Below are 17931 nucleotides of genomic sequence, written 5' to 3' on the forward strand. Positions count from 1 at the left end.
ATTTATTTAAAAATTATATTATGTATGCCCTGCAGATCCAATTCATGATATCACTTTTCTTAAAGGTTCTTACCATAAAAAGGAAATGATATTTAAGTAACAGGATGGAGTTGTTACCTAATGCTATAGCGGTAATCATTTTGCAATATATAAGTGTATAAAACCAACACACTGTACACCTTAAACATACACGATATTGTATGCCAACTGTGTCTCTAAAAGCTGGCAAAAAAAAGACTGAGTTATGTTTTCATAATCATTATAACAGGGTTCCATCTTTTCCCTAACTAAAAAATTTGTGCCTATAATGAGACCTCTGAATATATGAACTATTTTACATAGAGAACTGTAGAAAACTCCAAATTCACTTTTCGTAATAATTTACTTTGGCAAAAATGTCTTAAATCTGTAACCTGTTGCTACATACTGGCTTGTAAATGTGAATATACACTGAGAGAGGTAGGCTTTATGACTTTGTTAGTTTTTTAACGTAAGTGGGTTCATTTTTCTTCTGTCAGAAAGCTCAACTAGGACAACCCCTACTTATGCCATAGGTTGGGCTAAGAACTATTATGTTCCTAAAGGCAATGTCATCAGTCCTCTGAAATGGTATCTGTAGTCCCTTTGGGCTCTTTACTCAAATGGTGGCCTTCTTGTGGAGATGGCAAGCTTGGTGCTAGTCAGGCATGTCAAGCTTCTGGGAACACGACTGAAATAATTTGGTTGAGCAGGAAGGGAAAACTAACTCACAAGTTACATGAGTTCCAAGGAAATGAAACAAAATACCTTACGCCAGTTAATCTAATTGTCAGAATTATGCCTATCTCTGAGAAATATTGCTCTGTCAAAAAAAAAAAAAAAAAAAAAAAAATGTACCCAAAACAAAAAAAAGGATAAATTGTGACATTTTATTGGATATATTATTCTACTCCAAGTTTTACTGCAAATATGGGGTCCTAACATCCTGCAAGAGCTTTTTATCATGAAAGCTATTTCAAAGAACTAGGTTTAATTTTATGAAACAGAAATCCAATTTTACTTATGGCACAAGATTAAATAAAACCAGCGATATTTCCTTCCCTAGAACATATAATAAAGTTGCCTTTTGAGTAATGATGGGTAAGAAGCAGGGCCAAGAAAAATCTCTGCTTTTCTTGATGAGACACAACACTCTGCTCAGCCTGGCCCTTCTCCAGGATCTCAGGCCTTCCTGATAATGCGCAGTGATTGAAAAGGCAAAAAGTGAGGGATTATAAAATGCCAAAGGCAAGGAAACGCACTCAGGCTTCCCACTAAGGCTTCCATTAGACTCTTCCAAGACAGAGTCATTACAGACATCAATTAATACTCATTCAGCACTTCCATTTAGCCCACCAAAAAAGCATAAATAAGTAAACCCAAAGAATTTGAAGCACAAATGGTGAAGCTTTAAATCGTTTCTGGATAAGTATTAGGAGAAATAATTGCTAGGAAAGAAACTGCTTTCCACTTTTGATGCCACTCTCACTTAACACACAGTAAACTCCAGCAGGCCATATGCCACCATTTGACACAGAGAGAGTGGTCACAAGTAGGCAGAGAGGCAGACAGAGAGAGGGCAGGAAGCAGGCTCCCCACTGAGCAGAGAGCCCAATGCAAGGCTCGATCCTAGGACGCCGAGATCATGACCTGAACCAAAGGTAGAGGCTTAACCCACTGAGCCACCCAGGCACCCCATATGCCACTGTTTCTTCGTCTGCTGTTACCTCACTACCTTAAAGACAAGCAGCACCAGCACAATAGGTTCATTAGCAGAGGACGCACTGAGCATGTACAAGAGTCTCGACTGCTCACAGTTTAGTAGAGTTTCTACTAAACTGAAAAAGAGGGACCACACTGTGGACATAGGAGACTCCTGAACGCTCCTTCTCCCATGGTGGCACCTAATGTACGGTGTCACACACAGCAATTCTCTGAGAGAACTCCAGGAACTCAGTGAATGACTTCTCTCATACGCATGGTCAATGTGGAAGCACCACATCAGAATGGGCACAAAAGGCTGAGACAAGCTCACCATAAACTCCTCCCCAGCACAGCGCCGTACAATCAGGAAGGAACCCCAGCTCCTCTCTGAGGAATGAAAGGTTTGCATCACATCTAGCACCCCAACTCTTGAAGACTTCACCAAGCTGATAGCCAGGGGACAATACATCCAAGAGTTCCGCAGGACTAGAGCAAAGAAGTAGTTCTTAACAGGCAGACAAGCACTCACCGCTACTATCCCCTCAGGGTATAACATAGAGGAAGCAGGCGGAAAGACATATCTCCCAGTCTTTTCCTGGAAGGGATTTGACTGCCTACTTTATAAACTGCTGCTTAAGGGTCCATTTGCTCATTGGCATGCATCTAGGATCTGACTATGATCCTCCCTGAACCCCAAGGGAGCCAATGGGAAATCCCCCAACCCCTTCTGGGTTTGCTTCATTCCAACAATAGGTCCAGGTCACCAGCATCTCTCTGCAAGCAGCTTGTAAACACATCTGGCACCCCAGGTTTTATAGCTGCCACCTAAGGGACAGCGTCCCAGACTGCCTCGCTCTGATAGCCAATGTAGTTTGCCTTCATGAGTCCTGCAGGACTGTATTGAATAAAGAAGTAATTGTTAATGGATGCACACAGAAACCCTGGCGGCAACTATCCTTTCAGGGTTCAGCACAGAGGGAGCAAACAAAGAATGCTCATCTCCCACCCTTTTCCTGGAAGATATTTGACTGCATATTGTCCCAGCTTATGCCTACCCATAGGGTTTCTAATGAGCTTTTATCTGGGTTGTGAGTGAGATCTTCCCCTACAAGACACTGATGGGTCTTAGCACATCCCCAGCTACTGGGTACCACTAAGAACACAGACAGCAAGTTGGACAATCAATAAAGTTTGAGAAGCAACCAGGAACTTGGGCTAAGCTGACCAACAAGGTTCATCTACAGGAGACCAGTTTGTCAAGACTGGGAGAGGTGTCTCTTTCATCTAATGTACAGAAACCAACATGAGAGTCAAAGAAAATGAAAAAAACAGGAGAACAGGTTCCAAACAAAAGAACAAGGTAAGTTTTTTAAATGTTTTAAATTTTAAAAATCAATTCTTTTTTTTTTTAAGATTTTATTTATTTATTTGACAGAAAGAAATCACAAGTAGGCAGAGAGGCAGGCAGAGAGAGAGGGGGAAGCAGGCCTCCTGCAGAGGAGAGAGCCCGCCCGACATGGGGCTCGATCCCAGGACCCTGAGACCACGACCCGAGCTGAAGGCACAGGCTTAACCCACTGAGCCACCCAGGTGCCCCTAAAAAATCAATTCTTAATGGAGGTAAGTGGTTTATCCAATACAGAGTTCAAAATAACAGTCATAAAGATCCTTTCCACGGCTGGGGAAGCAATGTGTGAACAAAGTGAAAATTTCAACAAAAAAAGGTAGAAAATATAAACAACTTCTAACCAGAAATTATAAAGCTCAAGAACATAACACATAAAATGAAAATTAAAAAAAAAAAAAAAAGATTCAACAGCAGACTAGATCAAATAGAAGAAAGGATCAGCAAACTAAGGTAGTGGAATTCATTCACTCAGAGGAGGCAGAAGAAAAAAAGTGTATTAACTCTACCTGAACAGTGATGTTGTATAGAAGTTCCATTATAAGTCTAGGCTGCAGGCAATGTTACCTCCAGCACTGTAAACTGTTCTAAGAGAAAGTCTAGAAAAGTTCCTAGGAATTTTCAATTAATTTTTTACAGTGCTCACTTTGGCAGCACATATACAATTAATTTTTTATAATACCACGATTTTATCCTTTGTCTGTAGCTTCATTTGTCCAAACCAAGTCTAATTTGCATTTGTACAAATTTTGCATCTGTATATGTACATACAATATACTCCATATATGAAAATCCATTCACATATGCACATGAAAGTCAACTTTTACTGAGAACTTAGTATACTCAGAGACTGTTATAGAAGATTCACTACATATTATCTAATTTAATCATTACAACAAGCTGATGAGAGGGATACTATAAAGCTTCATTTCAGAAGTTAAAACTCTATGACACAAGAAGTAAAGTAACTTGCCCAGTAAGCCCCATAGCAACAGGGTCAGGATTTGAACCCAACTCCAAAACATAGATTTCCAATGACTATGACACTAGAATTGTTTTCCCATAAAATATATCTCATGCAAAGTAAACAACCTCTTACTGACATAAATTTGCCTACTTTAAGGATCTGGATAAACAGAAGTCATGACCAATGAAAGCTTAGAAAACACTAATACATTTCTAAATAGCAATAAAAATGGCAGCTGGGTGACCCTTGCCAACTTGGCAGTTAGGCTACTGTTCACCCAACTTACCTGGTTATGTATATCTATCAGCAATGACTGTGCAGACATCTACCCCCAACACAGAAAATGGTACGCATGTATTATTGTCAGTCCACAGAACTAAGATCTCTTAATTCATTCCTAAATTGTAGGATGAAAATATAGCATGTGGGTAACAGGAATCCCATTTTAAAGGCTCTTAGTTTAAGTTATTCATGTGCAGTAATTAAGTCCCATAACATTGAACAATTTGTCATCTGCAGAGGCACAACTTAGTCCACTGCTGACTCCAAGCTGCTATGCTGAGGGAGGCAGTGGACTAGGGAGGGAGCCCTGCTTCTGACTTGCATCTGCTGCTCCTGGAGGCTTGGGGGCATTTTACTTGTGGCTTTGCGTGCAGTGACTGGAGAAAAAGAATGAAAACTTTATGCCTTTGTCAAAATGAATCTGCCTTCCAAAAAGTAAAACACCCTCCAATATTAGTTTAAAAAGAAAAAAGGCTAGGATGCTTAAGAAAATAAAGTTCCTTAGTCAGAAAACACATATATACACAAATCATTACATGTGTGAGTACATCCATGAATATCAGCATACATGTATATGTACATGTATGTATGAATGTATGGGAACACACATGTATACGTGTGTATATGTGTATGTACATGATAAATTTCCTTAGCCAGAAAACATGTACTTTTTTCATATACATATGAATTATAATAGTGCTATCTAGGATATGTGACTTTCTTTTAAAGGTCCCAAAATACAACTCGCATTCATACCACAAATACTTCTTAAACACTTGATATGTTCCAAGCCATCTGGGAGGTCTTGGAGATACTGGTGAGGAGAATGGGTACCACCTAGTCTCCAGGGTACCAATCCTTCATACATATCAATCAGCCACTATAAAGCCCAGTACAGCACACAGGAGTCAGGCCTGGCTCAATGATGAACTAGGATTGTAAACTGTCTCATCCAAGTTCTTCAGCAATAAGAAACATCTTCCATTTCCCAAGAGAGTTTTACTAAACCCTGACTGAAAGAAACAAATGGAGATCTTCTCTGTGTGTAGCATAAGGCCTTAAGATTTTGTTTACAAAAAGCACATCCCTTTACTTCGATTAGCCCATTTAATCTTATCCAATTTAATTTAAGCCAATCTGTAATTAGACTTTATCAGAAAGTAGAAACTCTTAAAAACAGCATTATCCAATAACTAGTCACACAAAAATAGAGAAAGACAGCAAAAGTACATGTGTTCAATAAAATACAAAATACCATCAATTTCTGATAAAATCTTGTGATTTGTAATCAACCAAAGAAGTATCTATTGAACAGTTTGCCCTCGAGCCTTGTGTGGACTTCCATAAAACATCCCTCTTTGTTCACACACAAATTCCACGATTGGTGGTAAGTCTATTCAGTCTCCTAAAAAACAGGGGCCACCCAGAGTTTTCTCCCAAAGTTAATACAAATGTTCGAATGCTCTCAGTGACACTGGCATTTTAAAGATGTCAACACACTAGTTTTATTTCCTGCATGCCACATTTGTTCGCAGTGTTCCCACAGAGCTGGCCACCTGTTCCTCCTGATTGCTGCCTGATGGCCCAATAAGGCCAAAAGAAGTAGAGCCACAGTCCAAAGCAGCTGGCTCAAGAGCTTGCCACCAAGAAACGGTCCTTCCCTCCTTGAGGCAAAGCTCTTCATCACCCAGAAGAGAGCCAGATAGCATCACCCAGCCCAGGGATGAGGGACTCAGGATCTCAGGCAACCCTGTCCCATCAGAATAAGGCTCAGGACAAAAATGGGCACAAACATAAACCCATGGAGACAGACAACAAGTTCTAAAGCACATTCTCAACTTCACACTGAGGAAAGACATCTGAATTTTCTGGTGAAGACCCACCTTCAAGAGAAGAAATTCCCAACACCGTCCACTCAAGAGGCAACTCCAGATGGGTCAGAGCCAGCACGAACTCTTCGTCCAGGGCAGGCAGGGCTCCCACCGTCAGGGCAAATGGAGTCAGCAAGGTCTGATGACTGTCGGCTGTGAGGCGATCAGCTTGGGTGACCAGCAAACGAGCCAGCCGGCAAGCCATGGTGTCCACATAAGTCACTGAGCCGGAGCCCATGGTCACTGGGGAGTAACCTTCTGAGCAGAGGCACACAGACACCGTCACCGTCTCCTGAAGCCCATGGCCTGGACAACAAGACAGTAAACAGTTCACCTAGAGCCTACAGGAGATGCTTGCCTCGTGTCCAAGTCAGGGGTCACCAGACTCACTACACTGCGAAAGGAGACCTCTTGCTCCCGGAGAGCAAGGCAGAAAAGGAATGCAGCCAGTTACCTTTTTTTTTATTTTTTTAAGATTTTATTTATTTATTTGACAGACAGAGATCACAAGTAGTCAGAGAGGCAGGCAGAGAGAGAGGAGGAAGCAGGCTCCCCACTGAGCAGAGAGCCTGATTCGGGGCTCGATCCCAGGACCCTGGGATCATGACCTGAGCTGAAGGCAGAGGCTTTAACCCACTGAGCCACCCAGGCACCCCTAGTTATCTTTAAATGCTGCCCTGTTTGTGGGGCCAAATTAAAGCAGATTCCATCTTCTTTCAATGACTCCTGATTTTTAAAAAAGTAACTTTTACGAGTTTTGAGCATTTCAATGTCTATTCTCCTATCATCATCAAAATGTCGTTATTTGGCATACCTTCACCTTGTACTTCTACCCCAACCCCTGAATTTAATTCATCCTCTTAGAGGCCTTTGCCCTTTCGTCCTCTGCCACTTCCTCCTATGTCCTGTATTTTTAAGTATTTTTTTAGATGACAGTTTCATAATGTAGCTCCAAAGAGTTCCCTTGAATGTGATTAAGGGTGGGTGAAGAGAACTCAACAGAAACACTTAACCAACGTTGTTCATTGCCCCCACTCCTGCCACTTCTGAGAATGGCTTCTGTGTCTTGGTGGTGTTAATAATTCTGTTGTGGCTGGTTATCTAATCCTGCCACCTGTCCTTCCCTCTTATAATCTTCTTTCATTTGGCCAAGGTGGGTGAACGACTAGCCAGATACATTTTATGCTGCACTTGCCAGGATACCCAGGAATCAGTATCACCAAACTGCTGTGATTACTACAGTCACAGCCAGACAGAAGAAGGGGTAACATTCAGCCACCACTGGCCCCCAAGCAAATGGCTAATAGGATCCTTCATAGGAACAAGAGCATCCCAGCTCACTAAGTGATAACGACTGTCACGCTCACACCACCTCTTCCAAAATGACCCAATGGTCCAGGCACAGAATTCAGCCCTCCATCCCCAGACTATACACTTCCAGGACAGACTACAGAAATCCACTCTACATACTTCTGAAAGGTTACCCTGGGAAAGCTGTAACAGGAGAGAGACATTTAATAAGGTTCAGAAACAGGGACTGTCACCCATCTATACGAAATCACCCTTGTTAAAATCAAAGGTGGGAATCCTCACTTTGCAGGAGGCCAAGATGTCATCAAACAGATCTTCTTTAACACACAAGGACTAGAAGGAGACTCATCCCTACATCCAAGTAAAGAAAATGATAAAACTTTTGATACTGGGATTGGCACTTCAGTTATTATTTTCATTCTTCCTCCATAAGAGGCTTCGTAAAAGAAAACCAAGAGGGAGAAACAAAAGGCAGTAAAAACATAAAGGCCAAAACCAAAAGGTCGAGGCAGAAGAGACAGAGCTAAAGTGATTCTGTGCCATTAATGAGGTCTACTTTTTTTTCTTGTCAGTATGGTAGTTACTAGGCCAAACAGAGAAGTGTTGAAAATTACTCGTTTCTAAATGCTTCATACTGCCTGGGTCTGGTTTTCCACTGTTGCTCTCAACTCGTTGTTTAAAGTTGTTCAACTTAATTTAGAATTTGAACACAGATGTAATTCAGAAAAAAAACGTTTTGTTTCCAAATTACATAGAATGCTTTGGTTTTCATTGCACATTAGACTCATCACTCTTTATGGACCGCATTACATTCTGTAAAGTCACCTACGACCCTGCACCTGATGTATGCCTGCATTACCAGTGAAAACACACAAACATCCATAGGCAGAGCAAAAGAATGGTTGGTTAATATTTATTACTTGGCTACTTGTGTATTCACAGAAGGAGAGTTTGGGGCGTCTGGGTGGCTCAGTTGGTTAAGCATCTGCCTTGGCTCAGGTCATGATCCCAGGGTACTAGGGTCAAGTCCCATATTGGGGTCTCTGCTCAGCGAGGAGCCTGCTTCTCCCTCTCCCTCTGCCTGCTGCTCTGTCTACTTGTGCACACTCTCTCTGTCAAATAAATAAATACAATCTTAAAAAAAAAAAAAAAAGAAGGAAAGGTGAACAATATTCATGCCCAACTGAATCTGTAAAATGTGTTAACTTGTATAGAAAGCATTACATCAATTACAGCAGCATGTTTAAAAACATGCTCATGGTCTCAGAAATGGGGCAACAGGTTGATCTGATGTGCAACCCCAGGTAGGGCTGACAAGACTTTGTACATACCTGCAATTTTATGTCTGTGTTGTTTGCATGTTTACTATCCGCCTATACTGCAGAAACACTTAGAAATATCTTCCGTCTAAAAATGTGGCCAATCCTACCCTTCAAAATACTGAAGGTTCCCTACATGCTGCAATTTAGAGGACCTCAAAGACCCCTAGTTAAGGAAAACTAACCCATCAATAAACCAGAACAACAAAACCCTCCCTTCCTGTAAGTAATAATATCTTCATTACGCTTCTGGACTACAGCTTCATGTCTCAGACACATAACCCACAGCCCAATGAAAATATGCAACTGTATCTGACAACTATTAGCTCTTAACAAACATTGGCATGAAATATTCATGAGTCATCTGTCACCATGGTAACTGAAGAAGAATATAAGAGAATGACAAGTTTCTGAACATGAACATTTTGGTGGTGGGAAGAGAAAGTTCTGGAGCCTGAGATCAAGTAAGGAAGAGTCTGGATACACAGAGGCCCAAGGAAGGAACCCAGCCACCAAAAGGAGCAAGCAGGAGAGCGGTGAACACCGGGGCTGCCAGACTGACCACAGGGGAAGGAGGGAGGGAGAATGACAACCTGTTGCCAATGTCTCAGTTCTGCCTGAGCCATCCCTGGCCATAGGCCCTGGGACAACAGGAGGTGATACCAAGACAGAGAGACTCCTCCACTGGACTACACGCAAAGCATAGCCAACTTTCAAAGTTGGGTGCCATCAGTAGGATGGGCCTGCCCAGTCTCAGCAAGGCAGACACAGCCAAAAGAAGCTCACAAATAAGATGACCCAGTGTCAGTGTCCTCATGGGCTCTGTCCCTTCCCCGCCTCCTAGCCCCGTGCACCACCACCCCCCCCCCCCCTCTCACACACACCCATCTCACTTTGCAGCACTGTTTACTTTCTCCTCCTGGTCCTCTTCCCAGCCTAGGTCCCTGGAGGACAGATGCTTCCAGACAGATCTGCAGAGTAAAGACTACACCTCACCTGGAATGCTAGACCGGAGAACATTATCCTCAGCGCGTTCGGCAATCACGATGTGTCTCTGATGAGATCCATTGTAAATAAAGTAAAACTCGGCATCTTTAGGAAGATACACATTTTTGCCAAACTTTGCATAGACGGTCTTCTGCCCCTAAAAAAAGAAAAAAGAAACGAAAAAAAATGAGTAAGTTGAGGCATCATCACACCTTCTTGTCCTGGCTCTAAAAAAATAAATAAATAAATAAGAAGGTCTAGGATCCAAAACAACGTTATTTGTGACACTGAGATCATGTGGTTGACACTCAAATATCACAAATCCTCCTTCCCAACAGCAAACACTTGCGATGACAGAGAGAGATGCTTTCTGACATTTGAAAGTATGGTGTGAGAGCTGGTTTTTTCTGTTCTGAAGGCTGAAGAAGTCCAGAGCACAGGGAAGAAAGTTTTTACGTTTACTAGCTGTATAAATGGGACTGAACTTTGTTGTCTTATATTTCATTTGAATTCCTACCTGATGACCATCACGGATTCCTTTTTTTTTTTTTTTTCTGTACCTGACATACCCCACAGTACCAAGGTTCAAAACAATAATTTTTAGTCATCGCCTTACCCTGTACTGGATCCCAGCAGGTTGTAAGAACTTTAACTATTCACACACTGTGCCCAATAAACAGCTCCACACGCTACCACCCTTGCTGTGCCATTTCCAGTTTTGTCTTCTCTGAGAGACTTCCGACTCCTCTTTTTCAGCTGGCATGGCATCACACTCTCTCTTGAGAGCTTCTAGTGGGCACACACCCTGCTAAGTGCCCCAGTTCCAAGGAGAGAAGCTGCCCCTGGGTCACAGAGGAAGGCGATGTATGTCAAGGAAAGAAGGTATATCAAGGAACCATGTAGCAGGTGAGGGCTTGAACGGACATTATCATCCAGAGGCTGTGTGGAAGGACTAGACCTACATTGCTACAACCAAGGGAGAAGCACCGGTAGACAGGCCTGCCAGACCATCTTGAGACGCTGGAAGACTCAAAGGATTCAGGATACTCCCTCCACTCAAAAACAAAAAAGCAATACAACCAGAGTCCTCCAGGGAGATGGTACATTCCACCCAGCCTGTGGGAGTGGCAGGGAAATGGAAACTAGGAGGTGGAAAGGGTCGCCCACTTTGGCAGGCTTCCAGAGCTTGGCCCACGGCTGAGAAGCATCTGGGCTTTTGTGTGCTTGTCCAACAAAAACAAACCCTCTCTTGGCAAGTTCCTCCCCCTGTGATAGGGGAGAAAAGGAAACAAAGGAAATTCTACACAGTCTTCTTACCATCTGTTTGCCTTTGATGGCTATTATCAGCACTATATTCTGTAGGATATCAAGAAGTAGGCCAATCAGTATCAGAAAAAAAATCACTGCAGAACTCCTTTCTCCAATAATCACATGGATAGTTCATCCAAACTTTAAAAATAAAAAGGCAATGTTTTCCTAGCAGTTTGAAATCTAGCACACACAAAGCATTATCTTAAATTATGAAGTAGTATAAATACAAATTGTGGTTTAAAAAACCACTAGCTAACACAATTTTGGATTGTCCTTTCTCTGCATGTGAGCGCATGCAAACATACACGAATATAATCAATAGAAAACAGCATGCCAAGAATAATCCACCATATGACAGCTTCCCAAAAAAGTTCAGGAAGAGGATCTGAAAAGAAAAAAAAAAAAAAAAAAAAAACAGTAACAAATGTCTGACATGACAGAGAGGAAACTTAGATGAAATTCCATTTCCTAAAAAAGGAAGAACAGCCTGCGTTCGTCATGTTCCTGGTGGCTAAAGGGACTGTTAATTGTCCACGAACAGAATCTGACCTGACTTGTCATTTTTTTTTTAAAGAAAAGAAATTGTATCAACAGGTCAAAGCTTTTCACAGATCAGAAGAATATCTAATCTGCATCTAATCAAAACAACCATCACATGCCTGTTTTCTTTGGTTGGGTGACCAAGGACCACAACTTATAAAGGAGTTTAGTTCCAAGACTTTCAAAAACAATGCAACACTAAAGAGAAGAGTTTTACAATTCAGGTGTGCCTTCCTTTTGAGCCCACACCATGCGCTAAACTGATAAAAGAAGATAAACAAAAATAGGTCAAAAATAAGACCTATGCATTAAAGTGAGATGCCCACAGTCTTAGCACTAAGGACACTAGTCAGCAATAAAACAGGTCCTCTTACTTGCTAATCGCAAAGAGATCAGAAAGACACGGAAGGCATTCTGAGAGCAGGAGGGATGGGGGTGATGCAGGAATTAAGAGAGAAACTCAAAGAGAAAAAATGGGATCGAGGGTAAGCAGGAGAGGATGACAGAAAAAGAAAATATGAATATGAAAGAACATGAACATTTTCTTTCCTGAAAGTGAATGATCCAAGGAGATTCAGACTAAGCTACACACATCAGGAGAAATGGGTTTCTGAAAATGTTCCCCCAAACCAGTACAGTATAAATAACCAGCCACAAGTTACAACTTGGGGGAGCAGACTGGGGTCTTTCTAACCACTTTGGCCACTGAAAGCTTGCTCTTTTTCTTAAAGGGCCACTAACTTTATTAATGGCAAGGATAAATTCCAACCTACAGAATTCCAGTGGGCTTGCACCTATTCCCCCCCTGGGATCAATTTCACACTTTTAAGCAATTAAAGCTATAACCTTTCCAAAGTGAATTTACTGTCATCAATGTCAGAATCACTCTGCTTCTATGCAGAAATACAAAACATGTTTCATCATCTTTCTGTCAATTCACTATATCACACATTTTAAAAGAAACACACATTCGACCTGCAGTATGGTTCCCCTCTCTCCTCATCCTCACCAACATTTGTTGTTTCCTGACTTGTTCATTTTAGCCATTCTGACTGGTGTGAGGTGGTATCTAACTTTGGTTTTGATTTGTATTTCCCTGATGCCAAGCGATGGTGAGCATTTTTCAGGTGTCTATTTGTAAGCTTGTATAGCCACTCTGGAAAACAGTGGGAGGTTCCTCAAAAAGTTGGAAATAGAGCTACCTTAAAACCCTCAATCGCACTACTGGGTATTTACCCTCAAGATACAAATATAGCGATCGGTAGGGGCAAGTGCATCCCAATGTTCATAGCAGCAATGTCCACAATAGCCAAACTATGGAAAGGGCCCAGATGTCCAATGACAGATGAATGAAAAAAGAGGATGTGGGACACACACACACACACATATATACACAAAATATATATACATATGTGTGTGTGTGTGTGTGTGTGTGTGTATACACATACAACTATGTATTACTCAGCCACCAAAAAAATGAAATCTTGGGGATGCCTGGGTGGTTCAGTTTTTAAGTGTCTGCCTTCAGCTCAGGTCATAATCTCTGGGTCCTGGGATCCAGCCCTGCACTGGGCTCCCTGTCGGCGAGAAGCTTGCTTCTCCCCCTCCGATTCCCCTGCTTGTGTTCCCTCTCTCACTGTCTCTCCCTCTCTCTCTCTCTGTCAAATAAATAAATGAAATCTTTAAAAAAAAAATAAGTGAAATCTTACCATTTGCAACGACGTGGATGGAACTAGAGAGTATGAGGCTAAGTGAAATAAGTCAATCAAAGAAAGACAATTATCATATATGACCCATATGTGGAATTTAAGAAACAAAACAAAGGATCAGAGGGAAATGGAAACAAGACGAAACCAGTAAGGATTAGAGACTCTTAACTGTAGGAGACAAACTGAGGGTTGCCGGAGTGGTGGTGGGTGAGGGGATGGGGTAACTGGATGATGGGTATTAAGGAGGACACATGATATAATGAGTACTGGGTATTCTATGCAACCGATGAATCAATGAACTCTACCTCTGAAACTAATAATACATTACATGGTAATTAACTGAGTTTAAATTTTAAAAAATTTTTAAAAAACTCTAATTTTGCTGAAAATTCCAGACATAGTAAGAGGCATAATGGGCAAAATTATTTCCCCAAATTAATCTAAAACTTTAATGTTCTCTAGCCAAAACCCAAACTTAATCTTCAAATGAAAGAAGGCTATTTTAAAGTGCATCTGGAAGAACAGATTCACAAGAGTGGGAACAGTCTAGAGAAAGATAACGCTTGAGCTGTGCAGAGTGAGGTCAGAATTTGCCCTACCACAAAGCATACCTTGCAATAAAACCATAATAATTTAAACAGTGCAACCTGGGCACGAAAGACCACTGAGTATGGAGCTGAGAAGCAGACACATGGCAGTTATGTAATAAAGGTGACATTTCAAGCCAGTGGGGAAAAAATAATCGGCTCAGCAAATTGTTTTTTGGGACAACAGCTATCTGTTAGCTATTAGGGCCAAAACAGGCCTCATATCACATATCTCAATTTCCAATTCAATATTGAACACAAAAATTCATACGCACATTAAGTTAGAAGGCTGTCTAAAATTTCTCAGTAAAAAAATTAAAAAAAATAAAATTTCTCGGTATTAAACAAAATGATAGGGATTAAAGAAATCAAAATGACACCACTCCAATGTACCAACTTGTTTTCATTCCTTTACTGCCTTCCAGGCTTCGTGCAAGGCACAGCTAATTCTTACAGAGCTAACCTCACAGCATAAGTACACATATGGCGTTCTTATCTCTTCCAGCAAAAGTACTTTTCCATTTTCTGATTTTTGGCACCCTTTTAAATTGCATTCCATCAAATGAGATGTTCTTTATTCTCCTCTGTTACCCCTGTATTGTTGTACTTGAAGAGTGTTTCTAGCTTACCATTATAAATGATACTACAAGAAACTTTTTCATGTGCATTATTTTATGTTTTACTATTGTAGAACAAAATTCCAGAAATGGGTCCAAAAATGTGAAAGTTTGTCACAAATCGCCAAACTGCTTTCCAATAATGTTCTATCAAATTCCATGGCCACCAGTGCTGGTCATGAGTATCATTTTCATTACAACCTTGCCAAAACTTTTATTTCCTAATTTATGGACAGCGAACAGTTCCTCGTCGATTTCATTCACTTATTCCCCCCACCCCTTAAATTATGTCTCACTTTTACTAAAGACTACTGCTAAATAGTGCCAACATTGTTAGTGGCCTGTTCAAATTACAACTTCAAGAATTCTGGTCTTCCCTTTTTTATTCACATCTGCATTCATGTTTGCCTTAAGCAGGTCATAATTTTCACTTTCTCAAGTGAACTAGTTGAGATGAACATCACAGTCCATCCCTTTCCTCTCTGAACAGTGAAGGTGTACCACCTGTTATTTTTCTATTGGCCATATAAAAAGTACTCAAATACTCCTGTAAAATGTCTGCAGGCCAGTAACATGGAAAATGGGAACAAATACTGAGTAGGAAAGCTGGACTATAACCATACTGAATACAACTCAATATAAACACACACACACACACACACACACGCAAGTTAATGAAACCAATTTACCAAGAAGCCTCCTCTTTGAGAAATTCTGCTTGTAAAACTCACCAATAATTGTCAGTCAAAGATCAAGCCTTCTGCTAAAATGCTCTGACATCTGTGGATTTCTTCTCACAGAACCAAAAAAGGTATTCAATCTTTTTGCCCCAATATACTATTTCTTTCATCCAATTATTTTACTCTTCTTCTGATAACATTTAAGATGGAAATGGTCAGCACTAACGTGCACATTCTAAATATTTTTTCCTTAAACGAGGTCTCTAAATACCTTGAGTAACTTGATTAATGCCTGTATTATACTAATCACTGAACATCCTTATGCTAATGTTCTCCCTACTGTCTTCCGTCTCACCCTCTATAGACAATATATCTACGTATAATTACATTTGGTTACTAACAACGTCATTTGCTAACCAATCATCTAGTTTCTAAAATACCTGGCACGAATAGGCAATAAATACTGTAGTTGCAAATTATGACAATGAGAACAAAGTATGCATCTTTTTATAGTGGTGTTTCTTAATTTGGGGCCACAGGAAGAATCCATAAATGGCTTTCAGAAGATCTGGGCACCTTTTAAAATTGTTAGCAAAAACTCTCTTTGTATGTGTATGTGTCTATTTTTCTGAGTAAAGGTTTATGTGTTTCATTGTATTCTCACATCTATGCCATTCAACTCTAACTTCTATAGAACCAAAATAATAATGGGAACATAATAAATGCCATTTAAGGGCAATGGTGACCTTTTTGGGATAGTAAGGCATGCACTATTATTTTTCAAGGTATTCTGCACAGCCTTTATATGGGGTGATTTTTAGGGTAGAAGCACATTAAAGGAACATGTTAACTGAGGGGTTAAATATTGTATTGCAAGTTTACTAATACATTCCTTGAAAACCATTATGCTAATATAAACAAATGCTCTAAGTGAATTATCAAATTTTATTATTTTCAACATCTGAAACTGGTCTTTACAACAAAAGATAGTAATTCTACACAGAACCTTCCCTGCAGAGCAGCATGTTAAGTGTTGTGAGATTCTTGAGAATTTTTAGAAGTGTATTTTCCCATTTTATTGGTAAGTAAATAAAAGTACAGGAACCAGTTAGTATTAATTAGCTCAAGGTCCCAGAGCCAGATGGACAATAGTGAGTGTCTTGATTTCTACCCCAACCTGCAAGTTAGGTCATCCTCTTTATATTCTTCAAGCACAATTCAAACAAAGTGCTCTGGGCATTAAGTCTTTTATTCCAAATTACTGTGTTTAAGCATTTCTTTAAATCCACATGAGACAATGCAACACTTATTTCCACAAAGACCCTTTCAAGTAGGAATGGTTTCCATTTCAAGACAAGATAAAACAGACCACAGAAGTCCAACATTCTTGCTGGTAACAGCTAGAGAATCAAGACAGAAAAATTAACAAGTCATATTCTTAAAGGCATCAGAGAACTGGGAAAAAGAACAAATGCATTAAAATTCCAGAAAGGGGAGAACCACTCAGAGAAGTTATGGAAGTCAGAGGACAACAGAATATTATCTTTAAAGTGATGAAATAAAATAACAGAGGTCCTAAAACTCCATACCTATCAAATATATCCTTGGGCCACCCAGGTGGCTCAGTCAGTTAAGTGTCTGACTCTTGATTTCAGTTCAGGTCATGATCTCAGGGCTGTAACATAAAGCCCTGCATCAGGCTTCACACTCAGAGGGGATTCTGCTTGAGATTGTCTTTCTCCCTCTCCCTCTGCCCCTTCCCCACCCTTCTCTCTCTCTCTCTCTCTCAAAAAAAAAAAAAAAAATTCCTTAAAAAGGACACTAAAATTAAAATGCTTCAGATAAATACTGAGGGATTTCACTGCCAGCAGGCCAACACTAAAAGAAAAACTTAAAGGGAATTATTCAATCAGAAATAAAATGATCTCCAACATAGACACCCAAGAGGAGATATCTAACAGTGGAGTAAATATAATTAATATCTAATATACAAAATAGAATTATGTCATGGAGTTTAAAATACTTATAGAACTAAAATGTCTGACAAAAATAATGTAAAAGGCAAATGCGATTCAAGTGTCTAGCAGTTTGGGGAAAATATTAAACATAATAGCTTATTATGTTTATGTCAAATACATATGTTTTAAGTTGAGGGTAACAATAGAAAAATGTATAACAAGTTACAGAAGAAAAACCCTATTAGAAAATATTTTCGTAATCACAAAAACAAGAGAAACAAAAACATAAAACGTATGTCAAACAGACAGTTATAGGATATAAATCCAAATACACCGACAGTTATCTTAAGTGTTAATGAATTGATCCGCATACAATACCAACACAGTACAGAATTTTTTAATTCAAAAATGAAAGAAGAAAAACACAAAAAGCTTAAAAGTAAAAAAGTATCAGAAAAAGTATATTTTTTTAAAGATTTTATTTATTTATTTGTCAGAGAGAGAGAGAGGGAGAGAAAGTGAGACAGCACACAACCAGGGGTGTGGCAGTCAGAGGGAGAAGCAGGCTCCCGGCTGAGCAAGGAGCCTGATGTGGGGATCCAATCCCAGGACTCTGGGGTCATGACCTGAGCCAAAGGCAGATAGATGCTTAAATGACTGAGCCA

At 40.2% G+C, this 17931-nt stretch overlaps 1 protein-coding gene across 1 annotated transcript in view; it reads right to left on the reverse strand.

The window, feature by feature from the left end:
- ARHGEF28 (Rho guanine nucleotide exchange factor 28) overlaps positions 1 to 17931 on the reverse strand; it is a 311818-nt gene that overhangs the window by 169368 nt on the left and 124519 nt on the right. Inside the window, exons 3-4 of the mRNA XM_032848550.1 lie at positions 9874 to 10021; positions 6260 to 6553 (exon numbers count right to left, since the gene is read on the reverse strand). Coding sequence (XP_032704441.1) covers positions 6260 to 6553; positions 9874 to 10021 — 442 coding nt within the window. The remainder of the gene's footprint in view (positions 1 to 6259; positions 6554 to 9873; positions 10022 to 17931) is intronic.

The sequence above is a fragment of the Lontra canadensis genome, unplaced genomic scaffold (genome assembly GCF_010015895.1).
Source record: "Lontra canadensis isolate GAN:19392208 unplaced genomic scaffold, GSC_riverotter_1.0 scaffold4, whole genome shotgun sequence".
Classification (NCBI taxonomy): Eukaryota; Metazoa; Chordata; class Mammalia; order Carnivora; family Mustelidae; genus Lontra; species Lontra canadensis.